General features: G+C 37.6%; 3 protein-coding genes across 19 annotated transcripts; all 3 read right to left on the reverse strand.

The window, feature by feature from the left end:
- Positions 1–521: 521 nt before the first annotated feature.
- On the reverse strand, positions 522–1384 carry LOC135676797 (MFP1 attachment factor 1-like). The gene has a single exon (XM_065188381.1). It carries the CDS (start codon positions 1382–1384, stop codon positions 785–787), a length of 600 nt encoding a protein of 199 aa, XP_065044453.1. The 3' UTR covers positions 522–784.
- LOC135585360 (protein DWD HYPERSENSITIVE TO UV-B 1-like) lies at positions 522–14604 on the reverse strand. Of its 17 annotated transcripts, none has more exons than XM_065188374.1 (12): positions 14262–14333; positions 12934–13000; positions 11574–11662; positions 11420–11490; positions 11258–11317; positions 10823–11079; positions 8537–9989; positions 7905–8351; positions 7636–7830; positions 3722–3778; positions 2424–2486; positions 522–2345 (listed from the first exon to the last, which is right to left on the reverse strand). In XM_065188374.1, the coding sequence occupies exons 7-12, from the start codon at positions 9917–9919 to the stop codon at positions 2295–2297; spliced, it is 2196 nt and encodes a 731-aa protein (XP_065044446.1). In that variant the 5' UTR covers positions 9920–9989; positions 10823–11079; positions 11258–11317; positions 11420–11490; positions 11574–11662; positions 12934–13000; positions 14262–14333; the 3' UTR covers positions 522–2294. The 17 variants fall into 17 exon arrangements, with proteins under 17 accessions (XP_065044446.1, XP_065044445.1, XP_065044442.1 ...); XM_065188373.1 differs by having other exon boundaries at positions 11258–11324; XM_065188370.1 differs by having other exon boundaries at positions 11408–11490.
- A 4435-nt stretch (positions 14605–19039) lies between these two features.
- On the reverse strand, positions 19040–20521 carry LOC103989009 (3-oxo-Delta(4,5)-steroid 5-beta-reductase). Its single transcript, XM_009407733.3, has one exon. It carries the CDS (start codon positions 20458–20460, stop codon positions 19246–19248), a length of 1215 nt encoding a protein of 404 aa, XP_009406008.2. The 5' UTR covers positions 20461–20521; the 3' UTR covers positions 19040–19245.
- Between the last annotated feature and the right edge of the window lie 107 nt (positions 20522–20628).

The following is a 20628-nucleotide window of genomic DNA, read 5'->3' on the forward strand; positions in this document are numbered from 1 at the left end:
GAGAGGGCTCTGCAATTAGGAGCCAAAAACCTGATCATCAAATCTGACTCTCAACTAGCCATCAGATGGATCAAGGAGGATAAATCATGCCCATGGACTGACTATTTCTAGTCTAATACACGACATTAAACTGCTATGTCAATCTATTTCCTACAACTTTTGTTATTATCCGACGACATTTAAACAACAGCTCATGTCATGGCTAACTTTGCAAGAGCTAATTTGATTAGCTCTAAGTGGGGATAGTGAATTCCCAATCAACTTTGGTAATAACCCCAATGTAATATCTGATTCCCTAGTAATCAAATGATGTAGTCTTTTCGCTATTTAAAAACATAACAGCAATAATAGGATAAGAACAGAAATAAAAGCAGGCAATGCTATAAATACTGAAATTATAAAAAAAAAACAAATATTGGTGTAGATCCAAAAATAGAAAGGCAGCAACAACAAAAAAAAAATATAAATACAGAGACAAGATTAAAAGTTTCAGTACCCCAATTTTATCTACTCCAACCAGAGAGAGGAAGAGATTGAACATTCTCCCTTAGTTTTATTTAGTTGATATAGAGTAGCAGTACTATGTCATAAACTCTAAACATCACCATATAGCAATTCAATGCAGCATTGCAAGTCTACAGATCCACAAAATGCAATCATCCTCGACAACACCACCAACTAAAAATTCCAGACCAAGACAAGCATTTCATCTGAGAACAATGTAACAAACACTCAAGAAACAGAAAAGGAAAGAGTACCATGATATAGTATCCAGAGCCCAAATTTAAGCTTGTGGAGTCTCTGATTCGAGAGATGAGGCTTCCTCACCGGCAGCAGTGGCAGGTGCGTCAGAATCGGCGGGCGTCGGTGTCACCTTGGCGGCGCCGTCCACGGATGAACCTCTCTTCTTGACGGTCTCAATCACGCGCTTGCTGATCCCCTTCGAGTATATCTGGAGGATCTCCACCTCTTCGTCGACGGAGGTGGCGTGGGCGCCGTCCGCGGCCGCGGTGATCCCCTTCGAGTTGATCTGGAGGATCTCCACCTCTTCGTCGACGGAGGTGGCGTGGGCGCCGTCCGCAGCCGCAGCCGTGGCCGCGGCAGCGAAGGCCTCCTCCTCGATGAGGCGGCCAGTGGCGGAGGCCTCGTCGAGGGAGAGGACGCCGTAGCGCTTGGAGAGGAGGGATGGAGAGGTGAGGGTCTCGATCAGGTGCTGGATCACCGCCTCCCGCGTCCGCTGCGACGGCGGCCAGATGTTGAGGGAGACGGATGGGAGCCTGGAGGCCGGAGGCGGAGGGGGCGTCGCGGAGGCCTCTGCCTCGTTGCTTCCCTTTGCGGGCGCTTCTCCGGACCCGTGCTTTGTCGCTTCGCTGTCTTCAGCCATCTCCCCGGCGAGGGTTTGGTCGGACAGGAAAGGGGCGAATGCCGCTTAAATACAAAGCTAATATTTCCGACACTGGATTCAACTGCGTCGTCCGAGACACCAAACAGGGAACCGCAACTTTCCACTGGTTAGCGGTCCTCAGGCATTTTAGCAGGTGTTCGATAGAATGTCCGTGAGAAGCTGCCATCTTTCTACCATTTACCTTCAGAACCAACATCTTCATGAAAGGATGGAAACAAAATCTAGATAGAGGCTGATACAACTATGAAACATATTTTGGTTGGCCAAATATGAAACATAAGATCACCTGTGGCATGTCTAACAATCTAACTTCAAACAAAAATTCAAATCAAGGCATTTCTCAATTTGCAGGAGAAGAATCCTCCACAGCTCTAACACTGGTAGTTTGAGTTCTTCCTTGCTGTAGATTATACACAAATTGGAACCCAACGCACCACTGCTGCATCTTTAGTGACAAAGGAATGAGGATTCATCAGCTGAGCTATTAACAGTTTCTTGTACTCACATAACCTCCATGTTTGAAGAACCTATAGAGAACAATGCCCCAGTAATTGGTTCAATGGCATCTCAAAATTGTTTTCAAAACAAACGAGTTCATATTCTGGTTGATCAACAATCTTTTACATCTCAAAATTATTTCAAGAAGCACGATTTAGACCATAGCACTATCTGAAACACATATATGTACACAAAGTATTCAATCTTTCCACACATTATACAACTATGGAGTAGAGCCCATGAAGGAAAGGGCTCAAAGAGCCTGAGATATTTGCCATAATATGCCAGAAGTGAATTCAGTTTGCTTGACAAGGCAATATTCATCTTCCAAATAAGTTATCATCAAATGATCAACCCTTCACCAGTGACGGAACTAGAGCATTAGAGCACTTTAACCGGATGTGCTTTCTTCGATGCATTCTTCAGTTTGCAACAAGTTCACCTGCAGAGAATTCCAAAATAGCTGGAGTCTGCAGATTTTGGCCAGACGAGGTAGCAACTAAAGAAAAAATTGAAGTACCTTTATGATCTCTGATTTTGTAAATGGGTGCCAATGAGCTGCTAAAATACTCATGTGAAAAGCCTGCATTGGACAGGAAGATACTCCATTATAATAGATAGATAAAAATAAGATCTAGTAGAACATCCATGGATTTTGTTAAGTAAATACATAAAATTTTCATGCAAATTCAAACTGGTTGAACTGAAGCTGTTCTGTGGTTTCATATTTGGCTTCATTGACACAAATTATATAATTTGTAAGGGTATGTTTTGCACCTAGAAAGAAGATATTCTATCACAATGAAGATTAGAGAGAACAAGCTCTTTCACTGCAGTTAGATTGACAATTTATGGTTTGTAATATGAACTATGAAGCAATCATAAACTGAAGCTGTTATCGGACTGCCTACAATCTCAAGCATGCAGGAATGAACTGTCTTCAAAATCTGAAAAAAAGAATGATCTTCATATGAAAATTGATTAACTATGTTAATTTATTTGCGTGGTCATCATATAAATTCTAATATAATCCTAGTATAGTTTGTTCTCATCGTAGGGGCATCTTGGTCCTGCTCAGACTCCAACCTCTCGGAAAAACAATTTATATATAGAATTATAGATCACTCTATACCCCAAGCTCTACTTTTTGCTTCCCAATTGCAGCATTGACAGTTTGACACTACCAAGAAGTGATGATAAACTAAGAGCAAAAGACAGCAAAGTGAACAATAACTTAAACTTAATTTTCAACATATACATGACCTCAAAGATTTATATGGTTGCAGAAAGAAGAAATAGATTTTATTTTCCTCATCAGGAAGTGACCATCGTACTAATTTGGAAATTTTGTGCCATACAACCTCTACATTAACTGTTAAGATTTAATAACTCAAGCAACCATTCACACAACTTAGACCAACATAAGCGCCGGAACTAAAAAGTCACATAAGAGAAATAACAAAAAATTTAATAAGTTCCCAAGTAGGATTGGTAGAACTTGAAACAAAGGCTGTTACACTGTGTAAAAAGGGATTTAAGTTGTCCATGATAATGAAACTAATTAGTGTAAATTAATACGCCATAAGGATTTCCTGATGTCGTTCACTTGAAAGAACACATCAGCAGTTTTATTTTGTCAACATAATTCCAGTGAACTCTTAGGTGCAGATGATTAAAATTTTAAGGAAAGAGTGAAAAATTATGTTTCAAAGCAACAACAGAGTTTTAAATGTGATGGCAAGTGTCAAGTGAGAATTTACCATTTTTCAGGAGTCACATCAGACAAACTATTTGCTTAAGACCTAAATAAATACTCACCCTAAATGGATCACTCCTCAAAGATTGTATGAATATAGAATTTTTTGAACCCCGTCCCTGCAAATAGTGAGCAATTATTATATTTAGTACAGTTTCATGAGCAAAATTGATGATTGTTAAGCCTTCTCAGTAAGGCTTGATATCACCAAAGAGTGTCGAGCATGTGACATGCTATATGCCATCCATTATCCAAACAAAGACACTAGGTTTGCAGATAATTTGAGTACAATAATATTAATCCAGAATTCCAGATAATGAGTCAGGATTCAATTGTCAATTAAACAGACAAAAAATATATCAGAAACAAGCCAATGATATTACTTTAAAAAAAAAATTAAGAATACATGATTAATCTGATTGCATATTACTCAAGATACTATTTAGTTAACTTAAGGCAACAGTTGCATAAGATTGAGGTGGAGATTAACAAAATTACACAAAGTGACCATAAATAAAAAGGAACATTACAGAGGATGTTTAAGTTTTATATATGCTAGACCTGCATTGATACTGAAAGCAGAAAATTGCACAAAAAAGAAGATTTTTTTTCCAGTTAGTATTAGCAGTAGGGAATTGAAAGAAAAATGGTAAGATCATCACAAAAAATTGATTCATAGTCATCTAAATTTAATCAAGCTGCTAAAAAACATGAGAGAGTAAACATTTAGGGGCTATTTGGATCCTTACATTTGTAAATGCAGTTGTGTTAGGTAAAACATGCATAGGAATATGCAACTTCTGTAAATGAGGGGAGCCTTGTTTGGAACTTTGTGTTTGCAAATATTTTATTAGGATCCTGCATTTGGAGATTGCAATTTCAAATCACTAATTTATGATGATGCATTGCAAGAAGGTATGAAGGAAAGACTCTGGTGGGAACTTGTAATAGGGGAACATAAAATGGAGTTCTATTCACAATAAACTGGGAAAAATAGAGGGAATGGCAAGATCCACATATTTTCTCATGCATTCAATTTTTCATGGGTCCAACTTGGCTTTGTCAATTAACATATTGGAAAGGTTACCGGATTTGGCTCGTTGGTCACAATATTGGACCATCAGCAACAGTCACAGTTTGAGTTGTGACCAAGATAGGTAGACCTTGAAGTTTCAGTCAGCTTCAACTCATCTTATCGGTCAGGATTGATCCCATACACAATGTCTAGTTTTAGTTAACCTTTTTTATTATTTTTAACTGGTTCCAGCATTCCAAATTGGTTAATTGATGAAATTCATCAAATGAGGGTTGATCTAATTAATCCTCTAAGCTATGCTTTCTCTATCCAATGTGATGTAGCTCTAGACATTAAGATAGTAAGAACCAAGGATCGTTGATTTCAATACCTGACCCATTTTGGTGATCTATCGGACCGGTACAAACTGGTCAGTACTAATACCGACAAATCTTACACCAATACATACTGGTATTTCGAATAGGAAGAAAAGGAGAAGAGGAAATGGTGGAGGAAAAAGTAGGGGTAAGAGGATTAAGAAGGAAAAGAAAGGAAGAAGAGGTGATGGAGGAAGAGGAAGAGGAAGGATGCGGTGGAGGAAAAAGAGGAGGAAGAAGAGCAAGGAGAAGAAAAGAAGTAGGAACGTCCGCGTTGACGGTGCACGGCGAATGATAGACGGTGGCAGGGATGGGTGATAGCAAGGCGAGATGCGCTCGCATTCGAGCGAAGAAGGCTCACAAACACAAGACCTAAATGTGTAAACGAGTTGGAGTGGAATCTGTTTTAATGGGTCGAAGAGGACCGCTCAAAACAGGGGGCAGTCCACGTACCAGTCTATGCTCGAATTGGTATGTACAGCCCATCCCATACCAATCCGAGTGAAATGGCGATCGTTGGTAAGAACTGTACCAAGCAATATGAAATATGTTCTCCATCAGCAATATCATCATATAAACCCACCCAGGAAGACATACTCAGTGTTAGCATCTACACAATTAATTTTGAATTATATGTTTAAGTTCTTTTGTTTAGAGTGACATGGTAAGTATACATTTGATTTACCAGGATGCCCTGCAATTAAATCATAACTATGTCTTGACATATATATCTTTTTGTATATAAGCAATTGACATGATCTTTTTGAAAGATCAAAATTTTCTCAAAAAAAATATATGCCCAAAGGAGATGCATGCAGTTACATTCGATAAATTACCAATGGAGTACTTACCCCTCTAATACATTTTATTGTTTCTCTTTGATAGCACCTGATCTAAAGAGAGTTTTAGGTTGCCCAAAATCCACAAGATATGATTTCCTGATCTAAAGAGAGTCTTACATTTTATACAGAATCCACAAGATAATAAATATATATAGCATGCTTAGTCTTAGGTTGCCCAAAAAAAGAGAGTTTTCCTTTTATCTAAAGAGTATCACTGATTTGAAAACCAATAATTCACAAATATGGTTTCAGATCCTCCAAAGTGCCTTATATTAAAAATCAGGATAGACTATATATAGAGTGCTTGAACCATAGAGCAAACTTCAATTGAGCCTTAAAACTTTATTTGGTGCCAATTGACTCCCTTAACTATAATTTATATTTTGATCAAGTCCTTTCATTAGCTTCCATTCACAAGCCTTGACGCAAAGTTGATCTGACTGCGCAGTTGGACTTGACTTTTTAACGTAACACAAATATTAGCAGAAAAATCATCCAACATGCCCGATATGGTACACAATAGACAATTTATAATTGATTTTTTTATTAGATTGGTATGTTAAGTTCTGTCATGGGTTAATATCAGCTTTCAGTCAAAATTTGTTGATAGATCCTAATAGTAGGATTTGATTGAAATGATAAATCATGATGAGAAGTCAATGGGCACAAATTGATTTTAGAAACCCAGTTGACATCCAGCACTAGTTTTAAGGACTAATGGTGTAATTTATACTAAAATAATAGACTAACACAAACATGTTTACCAATGCATCAAGTAGTGATTTGGATCTTTAATTGTCTTTCGCATATAAATTTAGTCTCAGGTCAACCAACTAAAAAACAAGAGATTCTTGGTAAGTCCATAAGCCCATGGCCAACTTGAAAATCAACTATATAAATGTTAATTTGGTTCTGCACCTTCTAAAATTTACCCTTATTGATAAATTATAAGATTACAAATCCATGTATCATCCATCAAGTGATGCAAAAGTTTAGACTTCATATTTTTGGTCAAGATAATGGATGGGCAAATGAACATCATATAACCTAAAGAGTATATAGATCACATTTAATAATTTGAGTCCTCTATTTGGACTTTCCTCTTAAAGATGTTAATATGATATTAGATTGACCAAGGACAAACCACACTCTTAAGTCTTAAGTGCACATATAAGCATAATAGAGGAAATGCAATTTTAAGTTGAGAAATGGACCCAAAAATGATAAAGAAGAGTTGGAATTAAGGACCAACGAGACTGAACATGAAAATTTACGATGGCTAATAAACTCCATAATGGAGTTGACATTAGATATAACAAAGGAAACAAATAAATCCATGTAGCAGCACTAGCAACCAAATATGTAAACCTTGAAGGAGAAACAATAGGCTCTAGCAGACCACACGCAACAGTTTTCAAGGTGCAAACAAACTTCCGAAGAAACTTTAATTCGAGAAATCAACTCCACCAGCATGTAAAGCATCAAGCATTTTCAATTATAATCCATTATTTTTAAGATGGATGCCCCTTTATCAGGTCACATACTAGTGTTAAGCCCTCAGGATGACAACAAAAGATCACCAACAATACAAGTCATTAAAATCTAACCATGAATCTATTTGGAGGTTGTACTATGCTTTTTTCTTATTATGCAAAACCATGAGAAAAATTCAGATCCAGTAGTAAACAGATGGCCCATGATAAGCTAGAGAGATGAAAGATCAATTTGCAGTTCTAAATAACCTCGAGATGAACATCTTTAAGCCTCCTTCCAGTTTGAGCACAGCATATGCGTACAACATGCTCTTCGCAGCTTCCAGTTATCATGTAATCCCTTCCATTCATATAGTAAGATCGAGTATAATTTTGAGCATTTCCAGTAGAAGTAATGTCAAATGAAGTCAGAAGTCTTCCATCTACAGCCAATAGTTGCTTAACCTGGAAAAACTTGCTAAGATCATCAACATATGGTTGCAAAGCATAATGTAACCGAATGTGTCATACAAGTTTACCTCATTGTCTATGGCTGATGTAAGTAAATAGTAATCATCAGGAGAAAAGCAAACCATCACGTTCCCTCTAGAGCTTGAAGCTGTATAACAAGGCTGTGACGTACCTTGCCTTAAGTCCCACATCTTGACATCTTTATCAAAGGATGCAGTGGCAAATAAAGTGGGTGAATGGTAGGCAAACTTGACAACATTTATATGTTCCTTATGAAGGTCCTTGAAAATTTGCAAACGCCTTCCACTGCACATGTCATAGAGCGCCACATGATTTGAGAATCCACTTGCAAGAATATATTCATCATTTGAATTTATATGGACAGATGTTAACTGCTCAAAATCATCAAATGTGTGCATAGAAGCATCCATATTGCAATATCGATCAGTGACCTTTGACAGCATTCGACAAACATCATACATTTGCAAAGAACCATTATCCGAACCAGCGATGAGCTAGAGTTAACAGCATAAACCCAAAATGACAAGTCAGTGATGTGGAAAAATTAGGACATGAACATGATATAGATACAGCCAGTGTGGGTAAAGCAGGTAAATATTGTCAAGAAAAGATAGGGAAAACATGGTATATTTATCAACCTTAAAAGCAGCAGATTTATGTTCACCAGTAGTCAGCTCACCTTAGATGGATGCTTCTTAAGCCAGCAAAGGCCTAAAATGCTATTTAGTGTCATACCAACTGATGGAAGATAACCAACAAGTTTCTCGCTTTCATGGTTAAGAACCACAAGCTCCCCATCTAGTGTTCCAAATACCATAAGTCTTGGGTCTGTAGGATGGTACTCAAATTGTCTTGGACGAAAGCTCTTTGTCTCTTCACTTGGACCACTTCTAAAATTGGAAATTGAATGTGAATGAGGCTGTGGAGATGAGTTTACTTTAGCAGCAGAAAGTGACCTGAGGAATGAGTGATTACTTTCTCTAAGATACCGTTGCTTCACTTTAGAAGATCTCTGAAAGAAAACACCACTGCTGATTTCACGCCTCTGAACGATACTGACAACAGAATCTTTTCCTCGTCTGTTATATGGTGCACGCTCAAAATATCTCTTAAAGACTAATTTGGCTTGCTCCCGTTCCACATCTCCAATAGGCAAATTATCTAAAACTAATAAATTTGGCAGTGATGTTATCATATATTCTTTGTAGTATGTCTCAAAACAAATTGGTGAAGGATGACTAGAAATATGATTCTTCAGTGAGGTCATTGTAACATTTTTTACCTTCAGACTATTAGTCAAAGATCCTTCATCTTTAGAAAATTCTTCAGTGATAGTGAAATTATCAATATAGTTATGCTGACAACAAAATTCATCAGCATTTGCATGCCCAATAAAAGAGTTACTATCATTTAGTCTTCTACTTGAAGACATTACCTCCTCAAAAGTTGGAATAAGAGTTGGTACTGAAGAAATAATGCTAGATGGTGTAGAATGTTTCGATGGGCTTACTATGACATTTGAATTGGCCTGGTTATTAAACTCAATAACAGGATCAGATATTTTTCTCAAATTGTCAACCTCTTTTGTATCACTTGAAAATTCTGAATCACTTTCATCTGATAACACCTGAGTAGTGCTTTTCAGTGAATCATGATTTAAAAATGACAGATTATCAGAGCAAAGTCTACCAAGAGTGTCATCTGTAGAGTGTTCCATAGTCTGTTCTAACATGTCATCATTATCCACACATCTTGATCCTAAGTAGGAAGAAAATTGTTGCTTATCAGAGAAAATCTTCTCATTTCCCAGTCTGATCACTCCACCAGATGTTGGACATGGCCCAGTATCAAAGCAGCACAAACAAGTTTGAAAGCGAAGTTCAACCAAAGAACGAAGTTTTGATAGTGCAGCACTTGTTATCCATAGATTGGCTACTCTTGTTTCACACATTGAGAGCCGCATCAGCTTTGGCATACAACTAAAACAATTGATGTGGAAGCTGTTCAAATGAACACTAAAATCCAAATTAAGTGTGTGTAATTCCATGAATTTCCCTGTCATGTTGAGCTTCCGAATAGGAGAGAAGCGCAAGTTCAAAACCTGGCACGTTGTACCTCTCTGGAAAATATCACTAGAAGCAATGGAGAGTAGAGTAATTATGTCAGCGAATAGAAAATGTTTAACATGCAATATTTCACCTAGTTTAGATCAAGTTCAAGAAATGCCATAATGTGAAGACAACATTTAAAACAACAACATATAACCCTCCTATAGAACAATGTGGTGGTATTTCCATAGTTGATTAATGGACTCTTCCTCGTTTTTGTGAACACAGAATCTTACCTCTGCAAGATATCTCCAAATGGTTTTTAAAAATTATGAGATCCGCAATAGCATAACTGACAACAGTAAGCTTCATTCTTCTTAGCAAATGAATAACCTTTGTTCTGGTATCACGGTTGTAGAACGGCCCACTATAATGGATATAACTCAAAACTGGACTAACCAGTTCTAATGCTTATAACAGGTTGCTAGCAGCCCTCTAGCTCATTTTGAGCAACAATTTTAATGAACAAATATTTAGAGGCATGCCCGTTCATTATTAGACATTATAGTGAAAATAACTGAAAATAGTTATCATTATTGCTCAAATCAATATTTCAACAAAAGAAAGAAAAAACAATGTTAAGTCACATGACAGTATCATTGAAAATCAAAAAACTTATTATTATATCTGGCAGAATTAGATTCACAAAATAATGGTATATATTCAAGTTGCATAACACTGTCATAGTGGAAAATGGTGGATCTCGATTACTTAAAAACAATATCCTTTACCCTTTACTAATAGTCATTACAGTTACAATTGCATTTAAGAAAATGTTGTAGATGATTGTTACGTGATCAAATGTTATTAGAGACCTTTAATGTCAAAAAGAATCTGGTGAACATTAAGCAACATACCGCAAAACATCTTTCCAAAATGATGAATTAATGAAATTAACAGCCCGAAGCTTATGGTTGACTGCACGAAGTAACAGTAGTAGAGATTCCCCATCTATTGAAACATCAGATGATTTCTGACTTACATCAACTGCATCAACATCAGATGAACTGATTCCTGATAAAGTATCTATAAGTGGAGGAATGTCGGAAAATGTCAAATTGTCAATCAAGATTTCCAAAGAGCATTGTTCAAAGTGCACTTTCTGATGTTTCACCTTGAGCAAAGTAGTAAATGTTAGACCTTACATAGCACAAGACCTAAAGGAAAAAAGATGAATAAAAATATGTAACCAGATAACAACTTAAACCAATTTCAAGTTTTATCCCTTTTGACTGATTAGACAAATACAGAGTTAAACCTTTCTCTATCAGATCAACCAAATTTGGACTTACTCATATTCTGCATCTTAATAAGGTTTTGAACCTTCAAGCCTCAAAGTATGCAAAGTGTATCTGTGGACTAAGTATAAGAATGTCAATGGTTTACAGATAATAGTATTGAGATACTTTTATGACCTAATTATCTGACAGAAAGGATGATACCTAGTTTCATACATTGTTGTATCAGACACCAAAAAGAAGTTCCATTATACAGTTCAGGTTCCCCCAGTTAACAAGTAACAACCCTGCAGCTAATGGCTTGAGCAAGCTTGTAAATAAGATTAGTAGAAGTTCACCATATGAAATATCAAGATGAAGACACACTAACCTCAAATCCGGGAAAGGATACTTAGAATAGGTAACCATATCCAAAGATAGAAAGAAAGCAGCTTGGACATAACTGTTATTGCCAAAAGCCTGAAAGAGGTGATAGAACATCTGAAACGTTGGTACTCTTGAATCAGGACATGCAAATTACATAAGTATACTAGTCTGATTATGCATACAACCAATGACTTGGAGAAGACAGTGGCACAAGGAAACATGGCTTGTCCCCATTAGGGTTGGATGTGTTGATCAGAACTCTTCACTGAAATCATAAATTGAAGAGCAAGGGGAAAGATGTATATGACCAAATAACAGAAAATTATCAAGTAAACCATGAAGCACAAACTCCCAGTTGTCTAAAGAGATGTATCTAAATTTTGGTATGCATCACTACAGAAGTATGTCTCATCATTGCATGGTTGGTGTTTCAAATGGAAAATCATATATTGCTTAACATTACAAAAGAAAGGACACTAGTTTCATAACTGTTATAGAAGCATTTGACTTTGCTTTGCTCCGAAAGTCCATGGATGGTGGATTCCAGAAAAAGGCTGTCACTTATCCATTGTTCATCCACTCTGTTATTAAAACTTAAGTATGAAAAACACATTCTAAGTTCATATTTTTTTATTTTCTCAAGGTGGCCAATAGCTTCACATACACTTTCATGACGTTTCAATTAAATGAATCACAACTTTTAGAAGACAGCAGAGTAAAAGTGTAATTCACCCAATTAAGCTCAAATAAGTTAACTTTTATGCCCTTCTCCAAGACAAGGAAATGAATACTATCATGTGTTAACCTAAAACTCTAAAAGATTAAGAAATGATCCATCACATTTCATAAATTTATGTAACCAAAATAAGAAAAAAATTTAAATATTGCCCTATGGTGTTCACCAATTACACATTTTTTAATGGCAATTTCTGTTGCAAGTAGCTGAACCAACTGGATCTTTGGTAAATCACACCACGCTAGCAGAAACTGCTAAGAAAGAAGTAGATACTCCTTGGCCAACTTGCTAAGGCAAGTAGCTAGGAAAATGATTGATCTGTAGTATACCATAGAGCAGTGTGAAGTACATCCCAGCTCCATCTCACCATATGCTTGGAACATGGGATATTCAAAACTGTATTATGTATTAGACCAGGAAAATCAGAGAATCACTGCTAACCCTGGATATTATCCCCCTGAACCCACACAGAAAGCCTCTACCAACTAACCAAAATGATTTGAAGTTACATCTATAGTGCCTACAAATTGCACACCCATTAAGATAAAAACAAGACAATAAAATAATGTTTGAAGCATTCAAACGCAAGATGCAAATAAAATACATCCAATATATTGGAAAAAATTACTTTTGATAGACACGATAAGATTGAAGAATTAGGTAGAACCTCCTGCTTCTGGCATGCATTACAGTACCTTAAGAACAAAAATAGTCAAATATGAAGTTAAACACTTGAAAAATATGAAAAAAACAAGAACCAAAAGTAAATGCTTCATAAATCTTTACTTCTTGCATATAACCGGAGTAAAAAAGTGTAAAACAACTTGATTGTCGATACATTTACATGTCACAAGAGATACTAAAATGAGAAAGTTCACAACTAATACTGATGGACATTAAGAATATTGATTACAATCAAAATGCTTAATATTTCTTCAGAGAACATACCACAGGCCCTTGCATCAAGGATGTATTGGTTAAAAAGAAAAACATATTATGGTAGAGCAGAAGTACAAGACAAATGCTTGGCAAAAAGCACTTAAAAGAAAAATAAAGTAAAGCTATATTTGAGACACTTATTCTCCATGCAGAAATCAGCACAATTGGAGTTTGAAATCAGGAACAACATAATGACAGAATGTCATATGTTGAACATATAGTATTGTAGGTATATTCCAACAATATTTTCACATAAACAAGATGATATGATTATACTGACTCATAAACAAGCTATATTCAAGACAGCCTCTACACCGGCCTAATGACACGATAACAAGATGACATGCTGATTCAAGGCAGCTGCATCCATCATAAACAGCATCAATCTGCACTATGGTGTACCATGTTAATATCCAGTCACAGAAGATACGGCATGTAATCATGTACTATGTTATATAATGCAAATGAGGGTATCCCAAAACAAAACCTTTTGAACAACACAGCAATAACAACTGATACCACAGTTGGTCTCATGCTTACAAGTCAGGCACACTCCAACTGGGTGACCAGAAATATAACCAAGTAGGTGTTTGTTTATCTAAATGCTATGATCTATGCAAAGACTTGTAAACAGCACTACACTTGAGGACGTAAACGAAAAATGCTATATCAATCATCCAAGTTCTCTATGGGTCTAAAAGAAGGCCAATGTCCAACATCCAGACTTATATTGATAAGAAAGCCACAGCCAGATCGCAATCTCACAACTCTTTTTCGAGTAATTTCGTCGTCCTAATTTTCCGCTCGTTCCAGACTCTCGCAAATGGTACTAATCAAGTTTGCTTGTTCAAAAGAGAAAGCCAGAGGCAAGGTGAAACAGGAACAAGACAGCCATGAGGGTCACAACCAAATCATGTAGCCGAAATCCGAACCAAACTGGTCAAGAAAGACCGCATTTGTGACAAGAGTTTACTGAGGTAGACCAAAAGATGAAGCGAGGATTGAGAAAGAGGGAACCTTGATTCTAGCTGAGAGAGATCCGAGGCCATGATGATCCGTTCGCCTCCTTGGTTCTACCTTCGACGACGGAGGGAGTGAGCGAGCGAGCAAACGACGAGCTCGAAACGGGGAGGGAAAGACACAAGAAGAATGATTGGAAGGAGGTTTCGCTGTCAGAGGTGGGAGGGATGGATAAGCACAAAGATCAACATCAGGTGCTGACTTCCGCATTGTGCACATGCGTTGTGTATCTTCTTTGGTGGGCCGGACGCAGCAAGTGCACGGTGGCAGCCGCGGAAGAAGAGCAAGAAAAGTATCAGTTTTCTTATTATTGTCATTATCATAATAATAATGGCATATTATTGTCATTATCGTCATAATAATGGCGATTTTCTAAGGAAAATCCTAAATATTGAGTTTTGCACCTCATTTCCAAAATGATTAAAGAAAGTATCAGTTTTCAAAATAATAAAAGCATTTCCGAAACACAGTTTGGCCAAATTAATTTTGATTCATTAATAAAAGAAATTCTACCGATTCAAAAACATTGGATTAGTTTCCCACATGCTATTTTTCCGAGTTTATTTATTGAATAAAAATTAAATAAAATATAAAAATAAAGTAAAGCTTTTACTTCGTACCGGTGAGAGAAGAGAGAGAGAGAGAGAGACAGACAGACAGAGATTTTGATTAACACAACATTATTTCTAATTTCTCGATACTTGTTTGGAATAATATTAACTCAAAAGTTGGTGTAGACACAGAGTAGTCTAATTAGACGTAGTTGGTGTAGACATTACGACACCGAATTCGATTCAGACGTACATTTGTTGTCTGAATCCGTTTGCTGCCTAATTAAAGAGTAGTCAAATATGGTTCGAACAAACTTGGTAGATCAAAATACTCCAAATGGAAAATTGTTTTCCGAGGACGAGTGAAACACAAGTATTTACAACCATTTTCCCTCGTCTAAACTCTTTGAGTTTATTGATGATATTAATTTTCAATTCATGGTTGACTTAATATGTACATTATGTGCTAATCCAATAGGGTTAACTCTATGGAAACTATGTGTACAAAATCCTGAAAAAAAAAAAAACTTCTCATTTTGAGAATTACTCATAAAAGTGTTCCTAGTTTCATAAAAAAGATTCATTTTACCTTTGTCTCAGTTGGACTCATCGTCACCTCTATCACACTCGTCATCATTTCTATCCAATGACCTCCCTTATATTTTAGCAAGTCTCTCCACTGGATCCACCTAGCGACATAGGTGCAATGGTCAAGTCAAACCCTGTTGAACCTAGCGATAAAGGTATAACCTCCGTGGCCATGGCTCACAACTCCCCACATCGTTTGCTGTGAGCGAGAAAGGAGGGGTGATTTTTTATTGTCCCTTATAACCTCTATTGCTACTCGTAAGGAGGTTACACAACCCTGACTCATAACCTCCATCACTAGTAGTAGAGGGGTTACACAATCTTCTCACGTCCCTTTCTTATCATTAATTATTTTTTATTGTCACCTACAACCTATATTGCTACTCTAATGAGGTCGCGGAGGTTGTTCCTTTGTTGCTAATCCAACGAGGTCATTGTGTCTCTGCTATTGGGCTAGTCCGATGATGAGAGACAATCGATGCAATGGAGGAGGATGATCGATGAGGCGTGAGCATGGCTAAAGACTAGGTGAAGGGCATGGCCAATAGGACAAAATAATTAAAATTTTCAAAGTTGATGTACTATAAAGGAAACTCTCAAAGTTAAAAACTTTTTACGATATATATATATATATATATATATATATATATATATTAGTTAGCCATGGCATCACGTAGAGAAAATATGAAGATTTTAGACCATAGGAAGAAAAACATTCCACAGCTTTTAGTTAAAAACTCTTTTTAGCGTCCTAATGTCCATCTACTTACTCTAGACCTCAAACTTGGAAATTTAAACAAATTGAACCACCACGTAATACAAAATCATACACTCTAATAAATGTAATAGAATAAAGTTAAAGAGTTTGGGAAAAGAAAAGACCAAATATTTAACCAATCACAAGACCCATATAAAATTAGTGTTGAGGCAGGAATTTATAAATGTTCATGAGGAATGATCTTAAGAACCTTTTAAAACCATGGTTCTTAGAGATAAATTTATCAAAATAATAATATTAAAGGTTTGACATGAAAAATACAATCTGACCAATTTGTAAATTATAACCATTCAAAGATCCATATGAAAATCATTTAATTATAAATGAGATATGCAGAGGAATAAGACATACAAATATCAAAATAAAATAATCAGCATGAGAAATCCCTAATACAACATAGCCACATTATCACAAGTGATAGAATGTTTATTATGATGCAAAACTTTTCTTCTTTCCAAAAACTCTAAAGAAATCAAGGAAAAAGAATGTGCAGGAATGCATGCAGAAAGAGTTGCTGCAGCCCAGAATCAGAAAGAGTTCACTAGATAAGAACTTCTTGTGGAGAAAGAATAAATGTAGAACCTTCAGAGAACAAACGTCTCAAGAGAAATATCACATTGAATTACTCGGAGGCCTAAGGACATACAAACCTAGAGGAGCTTGAACTTGTACCAACAATCGCGCATATGAAGAAAACTCTAGCGACATGCTTGATGCTCTTCAGCTCACTTGGAGGAAGATAATGGCCCTGACGAAATTGCACTGGTTGTTGGCACAAATTGTTTCAGAGAAATTGACTTCTAGATGCTCATATGTTATTTTGAAGATGTAAATTCAAATTTTGTGTCATTAACTAGGAAGGTACAACAGGTGATAGGTGAACATGGGGACACAAAAGTACAGTGTGAATAGAATACTGAATATAGTATCTAAAAGATTACATGATCTACAATTAAATCTTATGCTAAACGTCTGATCTTGACGTAAGATAAAACTTTTTTATAGAAACCAGAAATGATGGAGAAAATAAGGAAACAAAAAACAATAATGCCCATGTTTTATTATAAAGTATCATGAAAGATGAAACTTTTTTATAGAAACCAGAAATGATGGAGAAAAAAAGGAAACAAAAAACAATAATGCCCATGTTTTATTATAAAGTATCATGAAAGATAAAACTTTTTTATAGAAACCAGAAATGATGGAGAAAAAAAGGAAACAACAAACAATAATGCCCATGTTTTATTATAAAGTATCATGAAAGAGCTATAACAGCCTTAAAACTTTGTTAAATCATTCAGAAAAACTGTAAAGATGAAAGCCCAGGTGCCAGAATAATATACCTATATTAAATGAAAAGGAGCACTTGAAACAAAGTCCGTTCAATAGATAAGGACCTGATCATCACATAATACTTAAACGCTAAAATACCAAACCAAATGTATGTATGTGTGGAAAAATTCCCATTCATCCTAGCAAAAATTCTTCCACCCTACCAGAGCTATGAGGACAAAGAGGTTTAAGAGCAGAGGGCCTGAATCTCCATAGATACATAATTAAAAGAAGCTCTAGACTGTTAGATCCTAATGATGAAATCATAAATGCAATAGGAAACCTAAATTTTTTTGGTAGTCATTAGTGACCACAAACAACTGATAAAATAGGAAGGATCTTAGCTAAGCATGAAAAACAACTGAACAGAATGTTCCATATATAAAACCTACAGACAACTAACAATAACAAAATACATTAGAATTCAATAAGCCAACATGGTCGACAAACAGAATTTGTAAAAAAGAAAAGAAGGGAAACCAGAAACACGGACTGCAGGAATATATAACACAATAAATGATGATTTGGGAGATATGCTTACAAGGGAAAGCTAATTCTTAAGTGACATGTTCTCCTATAATAGAAAAATTAAGGTCTACTAAAACTCACACCACCATAACAATAAACTGCATGGAAAATGGTGGAGTCAGTACATAAGCTGAATAGCAAAAAATAGTATTCCAATTACTTTTTTAAAAAAATTAATAGAGAATTACTCAAGTAAAATACTTTTCTTCCCTTGGTTACTCTGCAGTCCATGATTGGCATGATAGCAGAACATACAATCAGAAGACTTTTTCCTTTCACTAGCAATTGCCCAACTCCTAGATTTCTTTTTCTTCCAAAATTTTCTGTTTTCTTTAAAGCTATATTTACCACACTTTTTACTCTTGGGGGTTAATGCATCTTGTATGCACATGCTAGTATTCGTACCAGTCAATGTGGCTTTAGAGTGAACGACCCCAAACATTACCAATTATAAATAACCTATTCAAAAATAACTTACAAGCATTCAACTACCTGTCAGCAAAATTTAGAGCCCCTTAAGAACCAAGCATTCTCAATTACTGGCCATCAAAAGTCGGAACATTCAGGGACAAACCTATGATGCTTTTAGAAGTAATCTAACAAAAGATGAGACAATGATCCGAGGCAATATGTAGTCCCTACAAGCCATGCTAGTGTTCTGGAAGAAAGTTATTCAAGTTGCATTGGTTGTACTTAAAACTTTGCAGAGCTAGATTCAAAAAAGGGAGATGACTTACACTGGATTTCTTTATATCAGGGAATGAACTGTATATACATATATACATATGTATATATACATATATACATACATACATACATATATGTAGTGGTACAGTACTACTTGAGAGGAATTGATGAGCATTAGAATAGGTAATTTGTTCTGATAAACAATGCAGTAAAATATTTTCTTGAAGGAAAAGTGTCTGATATAAATTACAAGCTATGACTTCCAACAGGAAACAATATTTTTAATAGATACAACATAACCTCCAAAACCAGAGATCAACACCAATAAGGCCTGCTTATTTCCATAGTTTCTTATTGTTTGAAGTACAATTCCATAATCAAATCAGCAATATTTTGACGATAACAAGAACTAGCAAGAACCGAAACAACAATACCTGAGAACATGATGAGAGACTGATGCCTGGCCACAGCATGTGCAAACCAAACTAAACCGCAAGGAATGCATGAAATAGAGGCATCAAGGAACGATTCTGAAAGCCTTCATCTTATCAATCCAAGAATTGAAAGACGTTAGCGTGTTGCGGAACCCCAAGAAACCGTGCTCCTTGCTTTTGTTCATGCTGTCGAGCTGCGGCATCTCGACTCCAAGAATTGCATCCGCGAACCACCAAGTCCCCACCTCCTCCAGCTTCGTCGGCACCAGCTCATTCTCCGCCACAATCTCGTTCCATACCAACTCCTTCTCCCGCATGGCGTCCTCCAGCTGGAACCGGCCCTCCTCCCCTTCATACCCGACAGATTCCAATCCAAACTGATCCGCCAGCAGCGCCCACAAATGCTTCCACTTGAACACGTCCCCATTGCTGCAATTGAATGCTTCGTTCTTGGCGTAGGGATCGACGGCTGCCCAAATCTGATGCTCCGCGATGAGGTCGGCGTCGGACGCGTCGCTGAAGCCGTCCCACGCGGTCCGGCTGCCGAACCACTTCAAAGGGGCTCCTTCCTTCCGGCAGATGGCCGCGTATACGCAGAGGGTACCGATTATATTCATGAGGCTAGTCGGGGAGAAGCCAAATATGGTTCCGGGGCGGTGGATCGACCAGGTTACGGCGCCGTCCCTCTTGGACAATTCGTCGAACAGAATGTCTTCTTGGTCGTAGTAGAAGTTGGGGACGTTGAGTCGGGGAAGGTCCTCGTGGAAGGGCGGGTCGTGGGCAGAAATTTTTCCGATTGACTCGAAGGGGCCGATGTAATGCTTGCGGCCGGTCTGGAGGCAGACGTGGCGGAGGTTGGGGGCGGAAGGGAGGACGGCGGCTAGGACGTTACGGAGCATGGCGGCGTTGGCGGTGCGGTTCTCGGCCTCGGTGAAGCGGCTGGCCCAGGCGACATAGAAGATGTGGGTGACGTCGGAGAGGGGGGAAAGCTTGGCAGCAGCGTCGGCGGCGTCGAGGACGTCGCATTGGATGTGCCGGATGGGGTTGATGTCGGCGCTGTCGGAGGAGGCGGAGGAGGAAACGACGTTGGGATTAGGGGGTCGGCGGGAGACGCCGTAGACCTTCCAAGGACCACCGGGGGTGTCCGGGAGCGGGAGGATGCCAATGAGGGAGGAGCCGACGATGCCGGTGGCGCCGATGACGAGTGCGACGCTCTGGTGCCTGGGGGCAGCAGCGGAAAAATCGTCATCCAGCTTCTTCCTCGCCGCACCGATGGCGCCTGCCCACCACCAGCTCATGCCGACGAAGCGTTTGTCGCTTTTCCTGAGCCCTTTCTTCTTACTTCCTTGCGAGGGCAGAGTGAATAGAATGAATCATGGGATGGCGAAATAAATAAAGACACTCTTTTGCATATCAATCCCTAACTCTTTGCGATTTGCATATCAATGCCACCTAATTCATAATAG

This window comes from Musa acuminata, chromosome BXJ1-6 (assembly GCF_036884655.1).
Source record: "Musa acuminata AAA Group cultivar baxijiao chromosome BXJ1-6, Cavendish_Baxijiao_AAA, whole genome shotgun sequence".
Lineage (NCBI taxonomy): Eukaryota > Viridiplantae > Streptophyta > Magnoliopsida > Zingiberales > Musaceae > Musa > Musa acuminata.